Source organism: Alosa alosa, chromosome 6 (genome assembly GCF_017589495.1).
Source record: "Alosa alosa isolate M-15738 ecotype Scorff River chromosome 6, AALO_Geno_1.1, whole genome shotgun sequence".
NCBI classification, from domain to species: Eukaryota; Metazoa; Chordata; class Actinopteri; order Clupeiformes; family Clupeidae; genus Alosa; species Alosa alosa.
The window spans coordinates 21486716-21506339 of record NC_063194.1 but is presented as its reverse complement, the minus strand read 5'-3'; the positions used below and the strand labels follow the sequence as shown (position 1 = coordinate 21506339).

General features: G+C 46.1%; 1 protein-coding gene across 1 annotated transcript in view; it reads right to left on the bottom strand.

Moving 5' to 3' along the window:
- The window catches only part of si:ch211-278a6.1 (SRC kinase signaling inhibitor 1), a 106681-nt gene that overhangs the window by 14376 nt on the left and 72681 nt on the right, over positions 1–19624 (bottom strand). The window contains 14 exon segments of the mRNA XM_048245484.1: positions 617–766; positions 1031–1170; positions 1803–2109; positions 2360–2462; positions 2516–2671; positions 3090–3237; positions 4129–4259; positions 8784–8959; positions 11146–11306; positions 12165–12185; positions 12737–12864; positions 13682–13771; positions 14082–14875; positions 18454–18788. Of these exon segments, the coding sequence (XP_048101441.1) occupies positions 617–766; positions 1031–1170; positions 1803–2109; positions 2360–2462; positions 2516–2671; positions 3090–3237; positions 4129–4259; positions 8784–8959; positions 11146–11306; positions 12165–12185; positions 12737–12864; positions 13682–13771; positions 14082–14875; positions 18454–18788 (2840 nt within the window).

Below are 19624 nucleotides of genomic sequence, written 5' to 3'. Positions count from 1 at the left end.
GAGTCAAACTTTCGTTTTCGTTTTGTTGTTCTTTTAGTAAACTCTGTTCACACAAACAATATTCTCAATGCTCGAGTTCATGTGTAGAGACCCTAGTGATACTTCGATCATGTTCATGTTGTGTTGAGCCTTCTTAGTGTTAGAAAAATAGCGATTTTGATGCGATCACGCATCAAAATAGTAGTGCCCCCTACCACTCTCATTCAAAGGGCCATTTGACCCGAAAACGACAATACGGTCAAGCTTAAAAGTGACGCTTCCGAGGTAATTATGCTTTTAAACGAAAGTTTCTCGGTGACTCGGGCTCATTCACGAAAAGATCCTAGGTTGCATTTTGGCGAGTTACGCTTTAAGTCAATACAGCAGCACCATACTGTATTTGCAGTGTGCTTTGTCCATATTCTGTTAACTGTATTATCATGCAATGTCATAGGCTATTCTGTAGTCTCAGTGTGTGTGACAGCTGTCATGTATATAGCCATACCTGTTACTACCAACCACATGCGGCAATATATTACTCAATACACTCAAGTCTCTCTCTCTCTCTCTTTCTTTCTCTCTCTCTCTTATTCTCTCTCTTTCTTTCTCTCAAACACAACCATGCAGGCTGGCGTACCTCCATGTCAGCGTGGTTCCTCTCATCGTCGGCCCCTTCCCTCTGGGCTCCTGTGGTGGGGGGGGTGGAGGCCGGACGGGGCACTTCAGACAGGCTCTTCCTCAGCTTCACCATGGGTTTAGGCATGTCGGAGTCCTCAGACTCGCACTTCTACGCGCACACACACACACACACACACACACACACACACACACACACACACACACACACACACACACACACACACACACACACACACAAAAAAAAAACACATTGTTTTTTTATCTCATGAATCAAAATATGGTATATCTTTTGATCATGATAAAAAACAATGTGTGTTGTGTGTGTGTGTGTGTGTGTGTGTGTGTGTGTGTGTGTGTGTGTGTGTGTGTGTGTGTGTGTGTGTGTTTGTGTGTGTGCGTTCCTCTTACAGACCTTGAGGCTCTTTTCAGACGTTATGGGCTCTCCGCTGCGGCTGGTAGGCCCAGGGGATGATGGGAAACTGCGCCTGGGAGGGGGTGGAGGCGGGGACTTGGAGTGCTTCTCCATGCGATACCTCGCAACTGTCAGTTCATCTAAAGGGCAAAGAGAGAAACGGAGTGAGAGATAAAGAAAGAAAGAGAGAAAGAGTGAACCACATTTGCGTACATGTCCAAGACATCAACGTGCACCTATGGCGTTCCATGCAGGAGTTTGTTCATGACCCTATCATTTGAGTGTGCTTGCCTCAAAGTCTTAGCAGAACAGCTTGTGCTGAGATGTCAACACCTTCCATAAAAAAACTAGCACAACCAAGAGCTGGAAACTCAAGCTGTTGTCTTTTTTTGTAAGCAATTTTAACTGCCAGTGATTCCAGTAACTGGGGATTATGGAGGCTCTCTATTCTCACAGGACTTGAATACTGCTGTGTGGTAGATACTTTGTTTAAAAGATAAGACCTCAACAAAACACTGAGGATTTCAGAACCAACAGTGCTGAAATGTCAACACCTTCCATACTGGGTGTCCCAGACCTCTGTCTCTGTCTCGTTTTTGCAGACCCTTTCAAAAAGTTGGACGAGAGGCTCTGCAGAAATTGAACACTGGTATTAGGTGGATACTTCCTGAAACAAGACCTTTCTGGAGAGGTTATGATATTCCATATTTTCCATATATTATGATATTCCATATTTTCCTTATGATATTCCTGGGTGTCCTGCAGGCCTCACCTGAGCCGCGCCTGGAGCCTCCCTCTCTGGAGATCTTGTGTGAGGAGTGCTGGAGTTTTGGGGGTCGGTGATCGGGTGTAGCGTTAGTGTTGCCGGTGGCGTTGGCAGGCTGGCTGTTCTGGCTGTTCTGGCTGGCCTGGTTGGTCTGGCTGAAGGACTGCTGGGACTTCATCTGCTTGGCGGCGAAGTCCAGGTCAGGGATGGCCTTCATGAGCTCGGCCTGCGTCTCCTCCAGCAGGCGGTTGATGTCCTGAGCGCTGTACTGGGTCAGGCTGGCTCGCTTCTCCTCCCAGTCACGCTCCGCGGCCTGGACACGGGCGCCGAGTTACACACACGTGTACAAATGCAGACACACTACCAAACACGCACACACACACACACACACACACACACACACATGCCTAGCTCCCCCACAGCCATACATATACACCTCTTATGAACCCACACACACTAATACACATATGTACACTCCCCCCAACACACACACACACACACATACTCATAACCTGACCCTACACACACACACACACACACATGATAAAAGAAGTTCTCCTCACCAGTCGGACCTCCATTGAGAGGCTCTTGTCAGACCCCTGGCGGCCCCCATGCTCCTCACGGCCCTTCAGGGGGTCCCTCTCCTTCTGGCCGGGGGACGAGTGGCTGCCGTGTCCATGGCTGTGGGAGTGGGAGTGGGAGTGGGCGTGGGCGTGGGCGCGTGGGCGTGGGGGGAGCTGGAGTGGGGGCTCCAGTTGGACAGGTTGTCGCTGATGCTCAGTGGGGGGCTGGTGGGGAGGTCAAAGTCCGCGCTCTTCCTGTAGTCCTCCGCCATGCCATCCTCCTGGCTCTTCCACACACCCTCAGTGGCTTGCCTGGGCGGAAAGAACACCCATGTCAGTGTGTGTGTGTGTATCTGTGTCTGTGTGTGTCTGTGTGTGTGTTTGAGTGTGTAGTGTAGTGTTAGAATATTACTGCAACCCGACAAGCAAGTTCATTTCCCAGGAGGCATGAACAGTGTTTTAAATTCCCTATCAGTGGCTCGCAATGAAGGTGTCCATTAACTTGTTGGAAAAAAGTATGCGTGTGTGTGTGTGCGTGTGCGTGTGCGTGTGCATGTGCGTGTGTGTGTGTGTGTGTGTGTGTGTGTGTGTGTGTGTGTGTGTGTGTGTGTGTGTGTGCGTGCGTGAGTGTGTGTGCGTGCGTGCGTGCGTCGTGCGCGTGTGTGTGTGTGTGTGTGTGTGTGTGTGTGAGTGTGTGTGTGTGTGTGTGTGTGTGTGTGTGTGTGTGTACCTGCGCAATGCTGTGAGTGTGTCTGTGATGGTCCTGCAGCGTTTGAGCAGAGCATCCAGTCTGTGGGGCTCCTCCTTCAGGAACTTCACCGCCTCCACCTCGACACGTAGCACCACCCGCATCTTACTCTGCAGACCTGGGAACTGGTCTGCACACACACACACACACACACACACACACACACACACACACACACACACACACACACACACGTATTAATATACAAAACAGGTTTTACATCCACATATCCACAAACACCCTTCTTAGAAACACACTGACACACACACACACACACACAACACACACACACACACACAAACAGACACACACACAAAGACATATACACCTCAAGAGGTAGCTCAGCAGGTGGAAAACATCTTAAATTATAACTTGAAAGGTGAGTTCTGTTAAGAAACACTCTGGAATAGGTGCTATCTTTATGAGTGTAATCTCTCACACCCGTGTGTGTGTGTGTATGTGTGTGTGTGTGTGTGTGTGTGTGTGTGTGTGTGTGTGTGTGAGTGAGTGGTGTGAATAAGTGTACCCATATGGTCTGTGAATGCAGGAAGTAATTTTGAGTGTGTGATATGTAAATGGTTTCTATTATTGCTTAGCGAGTGGCTGAAGTACACATTTGTGTGCAACACAAAGCTCTCAGTGACACAGCGTATGGTATGACACAGCTGCAATTATCTATATCAATAATGTATATGGTCATGGCATTGTCTCTTCTGCCTGAATGTTTTTCTCCTTGAATGCTTTACAAATGTTTTGTGTTTGGATGCATTGCATGTTGTCATGAGTGTGTGTTGCATGTGTAGTTTTGTGTGTGTGTGTGTGTGTGTACATACTGCTGCTATAAATGTCTCTGGGTAGGCGGCCTACATAGTTTGTTCACATATGCCCCCAACACCATCACAACCTCACATTTGCCACTAACACCAATCAAGCGCACCTTCCTTCCTCCATTATTTTTATAACCACCAGCCGCCACTGGTGTCTGTGTGTGTGTGTGTGTGTGTGTGTGTGTGTGTCTTACTTTTCAGCTCCGTCAGGGTCTCCCCCAGCCTGCGCAGCACGGCAGCCTTCTCCTCCAGCTCCTGCATGGGCACCTGCTTGTGGTTGGTGGTCGAGTCCTTCTGGATCTCCTCCACAGACTTCTCCAGGTCACTGGGAAACACAGACAGACAGACGGAGAGACAGACAGAGAGGACCGTTACCATCCGAGACCCTTCGGTGCACAGCTTCGCCATGCTTTCACTATGGATCAAGAGCTTTGGCAATTTGTCATACATACAAATTTATACCCCCTTGTCCAGGACCTGGACCTGAACAAACACATGTTAAGAGAGTGTAAATCCATAGCCATACAGCTGAGAGGGGCTAATAGTGATATGCACTGCTGCCACTAAATCTCCCCAGGCAGGCCAAGTACACAAATCACTGGCCCTCTAATAGAGAATATCAATACAGCGTTGCTGCAGTGCATTATGAAATTATAATGTGAAAATGGGCTTTTAAAAAACACCGCAGTGAATCCTGCTGTCTAGCAGGGGCACAGATGAAAGCGTAATGTAATGTCTGAGAAATGTTGATTTAATTAGTTACAAGTGGATACCCCCAGTAGTAGCTTTCTGGATACACAAACATCAACAAAAAGTAAAATTATATTTATTAAAGTGTCTTTCTTTCAGTCACAACACATTTTACAGCAGTAAACCACCCAGCAGTCTTGACACGGCATCCGTGTGTGAAGGGATTGACAGTGTAAACGACGCCCTGCCTCAGCAGCTTTGTACTCTACGGCAGAGCAGCCTAGCGATGGGGAGGAACTGTCAAAGCCTGGGTTCTAATCAAAAGTCAATCTGAGCACACCTCCAGAATCAGCATGCATACCTTCAAACAGTCCTCCATTCACCGTATGAATAATTCATTCAATCAAATCAAATGGATGTTAGTTACACTTAGTAATGAGCAGTAATTGGCACAATCGTAGGATTTACTAATTAGCCAGCTCACATGGTGATGATGGGTGTCATAATTACAGCCATAGCTTGGTGTAAGGCCACTGCATGTCAGGTTTTACAGGCCAAACCCTGTAATTAACTGCAACCAATATCAAATGCTGCCTTGCAACCAATATTAGAGGGCAAATGCTGCCTTTTTATTATGACAACGGTACTGTTCACAGTACGTCATGGCTTAAGCCCGGTGTTCCCAAAAGCCTCTGTCAGAAGTCTGTCACTTTTGAGAAATACAGTCTGTGATAAAAAAAATAATTTGACTTTGTGTACATGTTGTTGAAACGTTATGGATATTTTAGAAAGTTTTTCAAAAGACCACCCAAAAGCTCTGTCAGAAGTTCAACAGTCTGTGAAAAACACTTTGTGTACAGTTGTTGAAACATGGATATTAGAAAGTTTTTCCCAGTGAACTGCACGGATGGTGTTGTTTCAGGTTGGTGATTTCACGTTAAGAGCTTTCTGTCAGTTAGGCAGGCTAACGTTAGGCTACTTGGCTAGCTCGGCGGAAAAGGCAAATTCAATACTCTCATAGGCTAGCTAAGCCTACTGCAGAATAAGAAATTCCAGCTCCCAAAACAAAGTGATCCTCGTCTTGTAATAAATTAGGCTACACTGTTTTGAAATGTCAGAAAAAACCATTAACAGTTATCTGCCCATGTCAACTTTTCAGTGTCATATGTTGCATAAGCCTACCTTAAAACCTTGTTGATATCCTATCCACCACCACAGATCTTATAATCCAAGAGTCCACATAAATATAAAAGTCATGTTATGTTGTTTTGGCTGCCTAACTAATTATTAACTAAAAAAAAAAATATTACAACGATATATTGAGAGGAAAGGGCCCTTTCCATAAGTGTGTTAATCAAGCACCATGCAGTCTGCATTCATAATCTAGGTGCTTGATTTTATGCACCTGTGTAAAGGGGCCTGATGAAACCTATGAATAATCTTGCTAAATTACAAAATTAATATAATTTAGAAACGCCTATGTCAAGATGATAATGCATTCCTTCTAAAATACCCTTGTATCATGATGACTGGCCATACTGTAATTATATCATAATATTATGTATATTATAGTATAAGATATTCTATATTTGTCACACAGATGAGATCAGGGAAGAGGAAGAAGGAGAATAGCAATAATAAACAATAATGTCATATCAAACAATAGCCTAATGAAAATAAACAAATACTATAATATACAAACCATAAGAAACGCTTACTTAGCTAAGTACATGCTAAACAGATATGAACAGATATTGCCTCTTGAAAGACCCAAAACTATAATTTTGTGTCACAGTGTAGTGCCAGTCAGATACCTTGAATCTGTTGAATGTTAGTTTCACATTTTTTAAGTCTCAATGTGTCCATTAGTTTACACAAAATTCACTAAAAGTCATTATTTAGCCAAATAACTTTCAGTGTCCTCCACCAAGGACGGTTACCCCTCCCCCACCTCCCCCCAACATTCTAAATCAATTGTATGCACCATATTGCTATGTAGCATAGTAATGTTATACACCATTTCAAAGCTTTGACTCTTGGGAATCCAAAAATGACAACTTTTTTTCATGTACAATCTGTATAGTGCTTTACATTCTCAGATTAATTTTATTATGTCTCAATTAAATTTGATCCAAAATGCCCCCTCCCCCCTCCTCCGCTTTTGGTGATACCCTGACTTCTGGCTGCAGTGTAGCTGCAGCACAATAAGTAGATGCCTCATATTGGGTACTGAAATATTCACAAGAATCCATAGAAATTGAATCTTCATGTTGTATTATCCAATATATAGTCTATCTTATACACACTCATTGAACCAACAAAGTAAATGCAAAAATAGAGACTTTTTTTGTAATTATTCCATATTTTGTGTAGTCAGTCTATAGAACAGAACACCTGACATACAATCTAAATAGTCCACAAGAAACCTCAAAGTGTTACCTTTCATTTGAGACCAGGATTATGCTTCTACACAAAGGGGTTCATGTGCATTTGATTGTCAGTATGCATTTTGGATAACAAAAAGTCCTATGGGGAGTATCCATAGGCATTTTACAAAACGCATGGGCATACCTTGGCAAATAATCTAATAAAATAGTCTAAAGCACTCATATTTTCATTCTATATTGATCAACTTTTGCACACAGCTGGTTGCTAGGGCTTAGTTGTGTTTCTAAGGGATATCAAGTGGCCTAGAGGGCTGAAATGTGGTCAGTTCAGAGATGCTTGTAATCCGGCAGAAAGAAAAAACTATATTCTAGCCTCTGTAGCTCTTTGTCAGTACATCACACAACAAACTACAGGTTCTCAGCTTTCTATAGAGGTCCAGCACTTGATGGTTGACCCCAAAAGAGGTGGGAACAATGCCCTTGTAAATAGGCACAGTGCAATTTCAGGCAAAAAAAACTTGACATTTTTACTGAGAACTATGTAGTTAGGGGGTTATTTAAAAAAAAAAAAATGGGCTAAGCCCCGAATGTTTACAATGTCTGGCTCCGCCCCTGTTCACGGTTCACTAAGAGGTGTGATAAAAGTTGCAAATAGAAAAGTTTAGAGTCCAATAATGAAAGTAGAATCACGGCAGACGATAACAGAGAACACTTTTATGTGGATGGTTTGCAGACCGCATCTTTGCCTTGCCCTCACACTTCAAAGATGCGGCACGAAAAAAAATGTGATGCAATCTATCAGCAACCAAACAACACCCTTTGAGCCCAGAAAAGCAGAGTAAAAAGCTAAAGGCTTTGATGGGGCTGGCGAGAGTAAGCCGGGTTAAAGCAGGTTGCACAGGGCTGTGAAGACGTACCCACGACAATCACATTACAGATGAGTTCTGAAGTACAGCATTGGGGAGAATTAAACAGGATTATTACACGGCTCTTCATAGTGCTGCAGAATGCTCCATTCACTTGAATGGGCCTTGCCAACGTTCGGCGGTCTGCTAATTCTGAATAACAGACCGTTGCTAAGTATAACAGACCGCTGTCAAGGAAAATGGGCTTTGTGCTTCTAAGTCAATTCTTTCATATCACTACGCAAGGATTGGAACTTAATTCAAAAGTGAAAGCAGACGGTTGATCAGCTGTGTTCTAAAGAATGTTTGATTCAAGTTCAGCGTGTGTTGTTGCAAACTATTTGTTTCTCAGCAAAAGCCATGATGAAACGGTAACAAATAGGCTATAGCCTAGGCTATGTAGGCTAAAGAGTCATATCGTGGGGAGTTTATTGTGTCATTTTGGTAAGTAGCCGTGTAATAAGCGGGATAATGTATAGAACGCCAGTCATTGTCGGGAGATAGGTCCCTTCAGGGCGGAACAAGACGGTTCGCCCTGTCGGGATCTATCTCCCGACAATGACCGGCGTTCTATACATTATCCCTTACTTAGTTTGTGTGCTGAATACGGTTATAAAAGAATGATTACTGAATGTTTAACAATGTGCCAAACCTTCTCCTGGCTGACCTTGGCACTCGTTTCATATTCTGACGCTCCTGAATATGAGACACTCATATTAGCCACTCCTTGACATAACCTTATTAACACGGTCTGACTTTGTTGCATCTAACACCCTCTTGAGTGTGGATTGAGTGTAATTGGTGGGTGTGTGAGAGCAAACAGTAGGGTTTTTTTGGTGTCGGAGGTGCTCGAGGGGGGACACTGACTGGAGCTGCTGGATGATGAGCTCCTCCTCGTTGAGGTACTTGAGCCTCTCCTCCTCCACTAGGAGGCGCTGTCTCTGGAGGGGGTCCTCCTGCTTCCGCAGCGCGTCGCACACGCGCATGGTGATCTCGCCCTCCGTACGCTTCATCAGGGTGCGCATCGAGTCCTGGTTCTGCAGCTGAAGACACAAACAAACACACACACACACACACATGCAGAGGACAAAGGGTTTGAGAGGTAATACACACACTTACGTACACACACCAACCCCACCTTCACCCCTAACGAACACACACACATGTGATCTTTGATGACCTGTCCTTGAGTTATTTGTTGGCATGTGTTTGTTTGTGCAAGTGTGTGAACTGTCTTGTGGGTAATGTGTAGCATGTATAATTTGTGTGTGTGTGTGTGTGTGTGTGTGTGTGTGTGTGTGTGTGTGTGTGTGTGTGGGGACTGCACTGGCCTGTCCTTGACTACATGTGTTTGTTTTGCTCTTGACATTTACAGTGCTGTGATGAGTTGATGGATTGACCCATCAGTCTGAAAGCTTCCGTGTATGAGAGAGGAAATGGGAAGAGGATCAGAAAAATGTCAAAAGATGAAACAAAGAAGACAGATACCAACATGGGGGATGTTCAAGTCCTCCCTTGCCCTTGAATGTCAGTTTCACAACATGAGAGATTTGCTGTAGGTGTCAGTTTTTCATGGTGTTATGACCTCTTGGTGATCAATCGAATCAAAAGGGATATATTTATGTTTGCAGACTACATTTACTCTCTCCCCCCCCTCTCTCTCTCCCCCCCTCTCTCTCTCTCTCTCTCTTTGTGTGTGTGTGCCTCTGGCCATCTTAGCTTAGTGAGGTCAAAGAACGGCCTGCTCCCTCAGACAGGTCAAACTATCAACTCTATTGCATTGTTCTTCCCACACACACACACACACACACACACACACACTAACTCTCTCTCTCTCTCTTTCTCTGCTTGCTACAGCAGTAGTGTACACTTATTTCTGACACAGTTTGGTTTCTGAGTCTCAGCCACCTGCTGAGACATCCCATCAGAGCCCTCCGATAAGGCAAATACCTCTATGTTGTCAACTTCAAAAGCCAAATATCCACCTGTAGCCTCACACAGGGCTTTCCAAGCTTATAATATCACCTGAGGGTCTGTAAGTCTCTTTTTATAAATGTCACTCGATAACTGTTTATCAAACCGTTGAAAATCAATTTCACTGAGCTATTTTTAGCGTTGCAATAACTACATGAATGGATCAGTTGGAAAACAAGGAGCTGCTACAAGGCCAACATAGCCTCCAGCTCCTGCTTCTTTGCCTTCTTGTACTATGAATGTTTAATATTATTTCTGTGCTTTGTTTCATAATGTCTATTGCTATTTTATCTATTTATTGCTACAGCCATTTTGCTTTGGATTTCAATATGGATATTCTGCCATCATTCTTCAAAGTTATGATCCACACTGTCAGATTTGCACCTTTGGGATGTAACTAAAGAGGGTGTCTAAGTGGGAGACTAAAATCTGTTACTTCAGCTAGCAACCAGATTACGGTGCAGTGCAATAAGCAATCTACAGCAAGGCTGTCACTGTTGAGGGAAAAGATGGTGGTTTTATGGGAGAGGCAGCAGGCCTTTAACAGTCTGTCTGCAAGCAGGAATTGGCTCCAGAGCCAAATGGACATGCCGTCCCAACAGACTCAGGCATCCCTCACAGCAGCAGCACTCCGGAGATGCACTGTGTTGCCATGCTCATAACACATTTTAGTGAGTGTGGGTAACACTCACACAGCTATAGGTTTTTCAATCTGTGCGTCAAAAACAGATGTTCACATCTTTTTGTGAAGTTGGGTAACAGACAGGTGAGGTGCAGTAGTGTTCTCTACAGGTCTTTTGGCATATGTTACTGAAGAGATTGCAACAGGATTTGCAATGTTACAGATGCAAAGGTGTTAATACAGATGCTACTCCAGCTGTTTCTATAGGTGTCCTTCCAAGTGTAGTGCTATGTGTGATTAGCAGTTTCAGCATAACATCATTGGTTCTTTCACCCCGAAAAGGTGCACAGGTGTCTCTGAAGGTGTGGTGTTACTGACACTGTTAAGGTTGTACATGTTTCAACATGTAAAGAAGCAGTAATTCAGCCAGTGTTATACCATGGAATAATAGCGACAATGCTGTTATGTGTGCTGTTAGAATGGGTGTTACAAGAGGTGTCCCCTTAACTGTATATTGCATCAGTGTGTTGCTCCAGCAGTCACTGATGAGTAAAGGTATGGGGCAGATGGCTGATGACAGGTTTGACTAGGGTTAGGGTTAGAGTTTCTTAGGTGTTTCCGTGTTTGTGGTACCTGCATCTTGCGCAGGTGGCTGAGCTGTTTGCGCAGGTCGGTGGCGTTCTGCTTCAGGTCGTGCAGGTGCAGCTGCATTTGTAGCTTAGACACTGTGCTAGCAGGGCTTCCCCCAGACGGGGGTGGTGGCATGAGCGCCAACGGAGCAGAGGGCGTCTGATCTGTCAATCAAACAATGCCAGACAAGGGGTCAAGGGTCAATGGTCCCAGAGGCCATACTTCCCTCACTCTCTCTCTCTCACTCTTACACACACACACACACACACACACACACAGAAAACAGAAAGAACAGTCATGCTGACAAAAAAACAAAACATTAGCAAATGTTCAAATTCTTCACACGACTGTGGCAGCACACCCCAACAGAGCTTAGCCTCATGGAACATTCCCTGCGGAGGAGAAACACAGCTCCATTGGCAGGGAGACATCCTCCACAGGGACCAGGCAAGCTCAGCCTCTCCAAGCTGTCTACAGCAACATGCATTTGTCAAAATAAAAATAATAATAATAATAATAATAATAATAATAATAATAATAATAATAATAATAACAACAATAATAGATCACACAATAATAGCAGAAAGGCACCCAGAGGCAGTTTGTGTACAGTGATGGGTTGAGCAGCATGTCTAATGCACAGCCATGTGAGGGAGAGTGGTCCAGGTTGCTGTGAGGGAAGAGGGTGCATTGACATAGCAGAACAGAACCGAAGCCTGGTCCCACTGACACAGAGCAGCAGGTGAGAGAAGACCAGTGAACAAGCCAGAGAGAGGAGAAAAACACTGTGTCATCCTGAGGATCGTAAAGACGTCTTTCAGGAAGACACAAAGCCTCTCCATTAAGGTTACACGCAGAAACACACACACACACACACAGAGGCACACGCACACACATACACACACACAAGCACACAAAGGCACACACATACACACACACACACAAGCACACAAAGGCACACACACACACACAAACAACAAAATAAACACTAGTCCAGACAGTGGCTGAGATTTGAGAGCTACCTTTCCTCTTGTGACGGCGAGCTGCAATACAGGAGTAGATAAATAAGTAGGATGATAATAAGAGAAGAGAACTGAATTATGAAAAGGAAAATAAAGAGGATTTAGTCGAGGCAGGGGAAAGGGTCTCTGTAGTCCACGGGCAGGAGGGAGAAGGAGGAGTCTGCACGGTCAGTTCAGGGAGGAGTTCAACAGACCAGATGCATATCACTACTACAATCTACCAGAACATTACCTCGGAGGCCAGGCCACTGGACAACAATCTGGACACGGTGCAAGGAAAAGCATGGCAAGGGGGGGGGGATGTCTTAGAGAGAGGGAGAAGAAGGCAACAAGGAGGGGAAAGACAAAAAGAGACTGAGTGCAATGAACTGCCAGTCCACTATTTTTTTTAGCCTTCTACTGCAGTGGGTGAAGAAAGGAACCACAGTTCCCAGCATGCCTCAGTAAAGCCCATGTGACTGTTACTGGAGGGGAAATCAGTGACTGGGTTCCAGGGGCCTGGCCTGGAGCAGCAGTGTGTGGTGGAAAGGTCAGAGGGGTCACAGGGGTCAGAGAACACAGGTGTGACTCACTTCCTGTGGCCGAGCCGTCGCTGGCTGATTCCGTCTTCTCGCTGGAAGAGAAAGGGAAGGGCCGTGAAAACTCCACCCCTTGGTCCGGAGGGCAGCCCGCCATCATGCAGAGACGCAGCAGGCCGCACCTGAGGATCATACAGCCAGAGTACTAACACTGGACTATACTACTACAGCCAGAGTACTAACACTGGACTATATACACTACTACAGCCAGAGTACTAACACTAAACTATACTACTACAGCCAGAGTACTAACACTGGACTACAGCCAGAGTACTAACACTGGACTATATATACTACTACAGCCAGAGTACTAACACCATATACTACTACAGCCAGAGTACTAACACTGGACTATATATACTACTACAGCCAGGGTACTAACACTGGACTATACTATTACAGCCAGAGTTCTAACACTAGACTATATATACTACTACAGCCAGATCAGTAACACTGGACTATACAGTTACAGGCATGAAACTATACTGCTACAGTTACAGTAGAGTATTGATACTGCACTATTACTGGCAGAGTACTGACACTGGACTATACCACTACAAGCAGATTACTGCCACTGGACGATACAGTACACTCAGACACAGTATATACATTGCATTGACTCTAGTAAAAAACTGAACTCAGAACTGGGCCAGCCCTCTTTAGCAACACTACATAGACTAGAAAGAGCACTAGACTTTTTTTTTTTTACATAGATCAGCACCGTACTACATTAAATCAACCCAGATTAACCTAGAGATAATAACAAGAAAATGTACACTGTAAGAACAGCTACAGTTGACCAATGTAACCAAGAGAGTATACAGGAAGAAGGCTATAAACAAAAATAGAGTAGTAATAAAGAACTAAAACTGTGATACAGGAATGCAGTGAGTGATATAACAGAGCAGTGTGTTTTTTTTTTTTTTGTGGTGGGCTTACGTGCTGTCGCTGTCCGGGCCTCTGGTCAACACGCTCTGCACTAGACCAGTTAAACTGGCAATCTGCTTCTCCATAGCCTCCATACGATCCCTATAATAGCACACATATCCACACAAATACATTGCAATATTCACTGTAATCAGCATACAAGCAGACAGAAGAATACATTTGGAAATACGTAGTGAAAGAAACTGTGAGTTGCTCACATTTCATTTGCAATCACATTTGTATTCATACTGAGATAACAACTCTAACAGCTCAAACAAGTCTAGCAGCTCGGTCTAGCCACGGAGATACAGACACTCATAACACATAGACACATAAACACAGACACATATTGGTAGACAAAACAAAAACACAAAACAACACACACACGTAAGAAAAGCACAGAATCACATACCGCGTCTCGGTCTCGTTGCCGGCCAGTGGGGAGTTGGCGCTCTGCAGGCTGAGGGGCTCGGAGCTAGAGCTGGGCCTGGACTTGGGGCTCTCCACAAACATGGACGAGGACGAGTCTTTGCGGAAGCTCTGCCGGACGGGTGAGGCGCGGCTGGGTGGGCTGGAGAACACGTCGCGGTCCCTCATCGCCGGCCCGTCTGACGCCATCTTCTGCGGCGAGGACGGCGGCAGCCGGAAGCCCAGCGTGGCGTAGGTGTCTGTGTAGATGCCCGCACCGGGCCGGTACAGCGGGTCATCCATATCGCCGCCCTGCAGGCCGGCCGCGGAGTAGGTGCTGAGCGAGCGCATGGAGCCACGCCGGTACAAGCCGGTGGGGCCCAGCGGGTCCAGCGGCCCCGACAGCGCGGCCAGCGACTGGGTGGACGCGATGCTCAGGCGGCCCTCGTGAACCAGGCTGTATGGGTCAGCGTACAGGCCCTCGTTCTTGAGCAGCACCAGGCTCTTGGCCGACACCTCCTCGTCGGGCTTGACGTCGCGGCGCTCCAGGATGGCGCTGGGCGAGTGGGAGAGGCCCGGGGCAGCGTTGGCCGACTGGGGGCCGTGGTGGGGGTGGCCGCCGTGGTGACCCCCGGCGTGGGGGTGCGGGGGAAAGGAGGGCGGGCGGCCGGTGGTGCCACTGTAGGAGAGGCGGGAGCGAGCCGGGGAGTTGGAGGGGGGGGAGGCCGACGAGGACGAGGGGAGTGTGTTGAGGCGGCGCGTGGGCGAGGACTCGCGGGAGGTGTACACCATCTCTCGCTGTGACACACAACAGATAACACACACACACACACACACACACAAAACACACACACAAACAAACACACATGAAGTCATGAAACACAGTCAGAAGTGCATCTTACTTTTTCTGACAAAAGACAAAGACTCTGCTCTTTCTTCCAAACCGCACACAAAAATACACACACACACCGCACAAAACATCCAAACACTAACATCACAATATATTTTTTACTACATGATCTTTGACAAGTTTGTAAGAAGCCCACACTACAGATATGATCCATACAGTAGGTCTCTGTTGCTAACGAGTGAGAGAAGAAGAAAGACAAAACAAGCAAACAGGTTTTTGCTGGGAAGTGCACAGAAGGACTCTCCGAGTGAATGACAGAAACTGACACTCTGATCCTTTTGTCCTCCATTGCCTCGTCCCCTCCCTTTTCTCCTCCCTCCATCTCTCTTTTTCCCTCGTTCTTTTTTATCCCGCTGTAACTCAACTCCACAGATCTCAGCCCCCGCCCCACCCTTCCCGTCAGACTGAACCTCCGGCAGAACACAGGATTACATGTTCACTCTACTACTCCCTCCCTGCATATCCCCACTCATTCACTTCCTCCGTTCTCATCTAAGACATGATCCTTTCATCCCTCCCCCTCTCTCTCTTCATAACGGCGGTTCATACTCTTTCAAGATCACTTGACTTTTTCATGTCTGCTCTTTTTTTCCATCTAAAAAGGTTTTTGGAGAGATAGATTTTTGCCCTGCAAAAAAAAGCACGGGCTTTTAAAGTTTGCAAGGCTCTCCTCGGTTTGTAGTGAATATGTCTGTGCTCACTTGTTTATCAGCTTTCCTCTGCTAACCCTACTCTTTCAGCCTTGGGAAGTCTTTCATTCAGTGTCTTTTCCTTGGGGTGTTATCAGTAACCTCCTCTCCTCTCCCCCCTCATCTCCTCTGTCAATGTGATTGACAAGCATAGCTGAAGCATTGCAACAACTCCTGCCAATAACACACACACACACAAACACAAAGATATGTGTGTCCAAAGCAAAATTGTGGACACACACACACACGTACACCCACCGTTATACACTTACACAGACTTATTCACACATAATAATAAAATACACACACACACACAAACACACACACACACAAACACACACACACAAACACACACACACATCAGCATGCAAAATGCGGCTCATTAGCGCATAACTCCACTTCAAGGAAGCGGTTGGACAGACTCAGGAGCGCATGAAAAAGAGAGACCCCTCCCTCGCTCAGAATGAAATAGAAACCGGCGTTAGAAGAGGAAACAGTCGAACAACAAAGTGAGCCTTGAACACGATTGCGTTTCAAAGTGAACAATCTCGGGACTCCTGGACGAATAGTAAGTGCTGTTGCTTTGAAGCTCTAGGCGACGGCGGTAAACAACCGGCCGTTCAGAGAGTCGCAGAACGCGCACGCGGCGATGCCAAGCCTCTGGGAGCTGAACTCATAACCCAGTGTTTGTTGATCCACTTATTAAGCCGTACTGTCCTCCACACATCCTTCTGGGCAGATTAAATGGAGCCACGGCTCCGCGCATTAACGCCGCGTGCTAACCGGCGCTGACTCCTCCAGCCACAATCCGTCTTCCAAAACCCCCCATTTAGAATTCATGAGTTTTGTGATCACTGTTTGTGTGAGCTACGTGGTAAATTGTGTGGTGTTTACACCATTACTTTGAACAGCACTGCCGCCTGACACCCTCACACATTTCAGATCAGGATACATATTTAGCAATATGCAGTATCTAGTTAGCAGCAGTTAGTGATACTGTCTATAGACCACGATATATACTAACAAGAAAGGAGCCATTTCTGTCTCTCATAATAGTCAATTATGTGCGATGGCACCTGTTTGACAGGGAGAGAGAGAGTGCGATCACAGGTGATACCGTGGCCCCTTCATCTCACAGGAGTCACAATGACCTCAGTGGAAGTGGCACTAAGGAGGTGTGCTGACATCACACTGGTGCTGTGGAAGGTTAACTGATCATAAACAGAGAGGAATTAAGGCCACTGCACCCGGCGCCCAAGGCAGAGGCAGGGAAATGACCAGCTGATTGTGTGAAGCTTTATGCCTCGATTGGGACTCCAATGAGCCAATAAATGACAAGGAGCACCGGAGAGCCCATGGGCAGCAACGAAAACAGTGCACTCATCCACTCCCTCCAAACACAACACAATCTATCATTCACCTCATAAAGTTGTTTTGTGCCTGGTGGGGGGAGAGGTCTTTCCTTCAAGTACAGAGGTCATGCCAGAACTATAACCAACTCACCAGCCTTAATCTTTCACCTCACCCAAAGGCCCACTACTGTATACTTCTACAACCATCACAACCACTAAACCTGCACACACTATATAAACCTGCCTTCTCTACCCTCATCCATCCTCCTAATACATACCAAACCCCCACCTATAAACATCACTTCTATAAACAGCCCCATCCATAAACCACACCCAGAGCAGCCCCTACTCTCCATTCACCACCCAAGGGGTCCCATCGGCACGGAGCGAGGCTGTGTAGGAGTCTTACAAAGGCTGCAACTAAACCATCCCATATTCAAAACATACTGCTCCTCAAACCTTCATCAGCCATCTTATCCAGTTATTTTAATACAGACCCCATCCAGACCTCGGGCCTCAGCTGCAGAACCCCGCTTAAATGGGAACGGCAATATAAATCTGCCCCTTAAATCCTCATCAGTCCTCTTAATATGAACCTCAGTTCTTCTTAGACCCCATTTCCACTATAGACCCATTCTATAGACCCTTTCAACAATAAAAACAAAATGATGCTTGAACATTCTATTTGGTTCCCAATCTACTTCCTCTGTAGTGGAGAATGGATATTGATCCATTTGTGAACGATATGTCTCATAGCCCATCTCGCTTGTCCCCTTGCACTCCAAAATTTGGCGCTTAGCCGATGCTACCAACAGCTTTTTTCAATAGTGGTGCTTCGCATCGGGCTAGCCATGCAAATAAATCACTGTTTTACACCCATTTATTTAGGCTCAATGCATGGTAGACTTCCGAGGGCCCTGACATTTAAAACGCTTTGAAAAGCACTGGTAGTTTACACAAGACGAGATATAAAGATAGTATCTTCAAGTTTAGCTGTTTGAATTTAGTCATCGTCGAAATGAACTAAGCAGGTATGATAAGGGATCAGATTTTGTGGAAATGCATGGATTCCAGTTGGGGAAGAACAAAGCCGTCTCGCTTTAATGTCATGAAGTCTACCAATGAAGTGTGGAGATCCATTTATGAGAAAACAGTGATTTATTTGCATGGTCCCTATCCGGCACCACTCATTGAAAAAGCTGTTGGTAGCATCGGGCTAACTAGGATTTTGGAGTGCAGGGACAAGCCAGATGGGCTATGAGACATGTTTCAATACACTTTAGGTCAATATCACACCGGAATTCTCCTTTAAGATAACATATGGAATGTTAAAACGGAAGCCTTGTGGGGCCAACTATGATGCTGATAATGGAACTCTCTTGAAAGGGCCTATAAGCACTCCATCACCCACCTCCCCCTACTTACCCGTAGGTCTCCGTTGGCGAGGTGTGAGGCTGGGTAGGAGGCGTAGATGGGCTCCTTGCGGAAGATCTTGATGATGCTGCGGTCCTGGATGTCACGCACGTCCTCCAGCTCGTAGAAGACGTTGCGCGCCTCGTCCTTGATGAGGATGGCCGTGTTGGGCGACTTGAGCATGCCGGCGGTCAGCTTCTGCGGGAACATGTGCACGATGAGCGCGTGCAGCGTCTCCATGCTGGTCAGCTCATGTGTGATGTGCACGCGTCGTGTCTCGTCACCAAACTGCAGGAACAGCACGCCTGGGGAAGAGAGAGAGGAGAGAGAGAGAGAGAGAGAGAGAGAGAGAGAAAGGAGAGGAGAAACTGGTTAAAAAAGAAACATGGTGTTGTTTTTGTTAATAATGGGAGAAAAATGTGCAAGGACATACACTGAGGAAGAAGCTAAAGAATAGTGATAGAGTGTCTAGTGATAGAGTTTAAAAAGATAGATGGACAGACAGAGAGAGATAGAAGAAAAAGAAGAAAGGTGGATACACGCCGGGAGAGATGGATAGAGACACGACGATCGATGAGGAGAAGACGTGTAGAGAATGGACGGCTGCTTGTGTTTTAACTTCCTCTTGTTCTCTCTCTATCCCTCTATCTTTCTCATTCTCTCTCTCTTTTTCTCTCTCCATTCCTCACAGGCACTGGCACCTCTGTTGCTGTTCCATCTCTACTAGACTGCTGAGCTCATCACCTCAGCAACCCACACACACACACACACACCAACACCACCCCCACCACACACACCTCCATCCCTCCTCACACACCTCCACCCCTACAGTGGATAGCAGAGCTGAGGAGCCCCAGCAGGCCGGTCGGTGTCTGGCACCTGCGCTTATCAGCTTAGCACCTCAGCACGCCACTCTCAGTAGGGGACCAGCGGCCAAGAGAGAGAGAGATGGATGGATGGATGGAGAGAGAGAAAGGAGGGAACAGAGAGAGATCATGGACAAGTAAAGGAGAACATTTCACTCAGCTTTGTGTGACAAAGTAGAGGGAGAACTTTCAGTGACCTGCTTTTCCTCATGAAAACAGTCGAGGCTACTTGTCAGCTCAGTTTATGGAAGCTAAAATCGAAAACTAAAAATGCTGAGGAAGATACTGTGGAGTGACCCAGACAGTCACCATCAGGG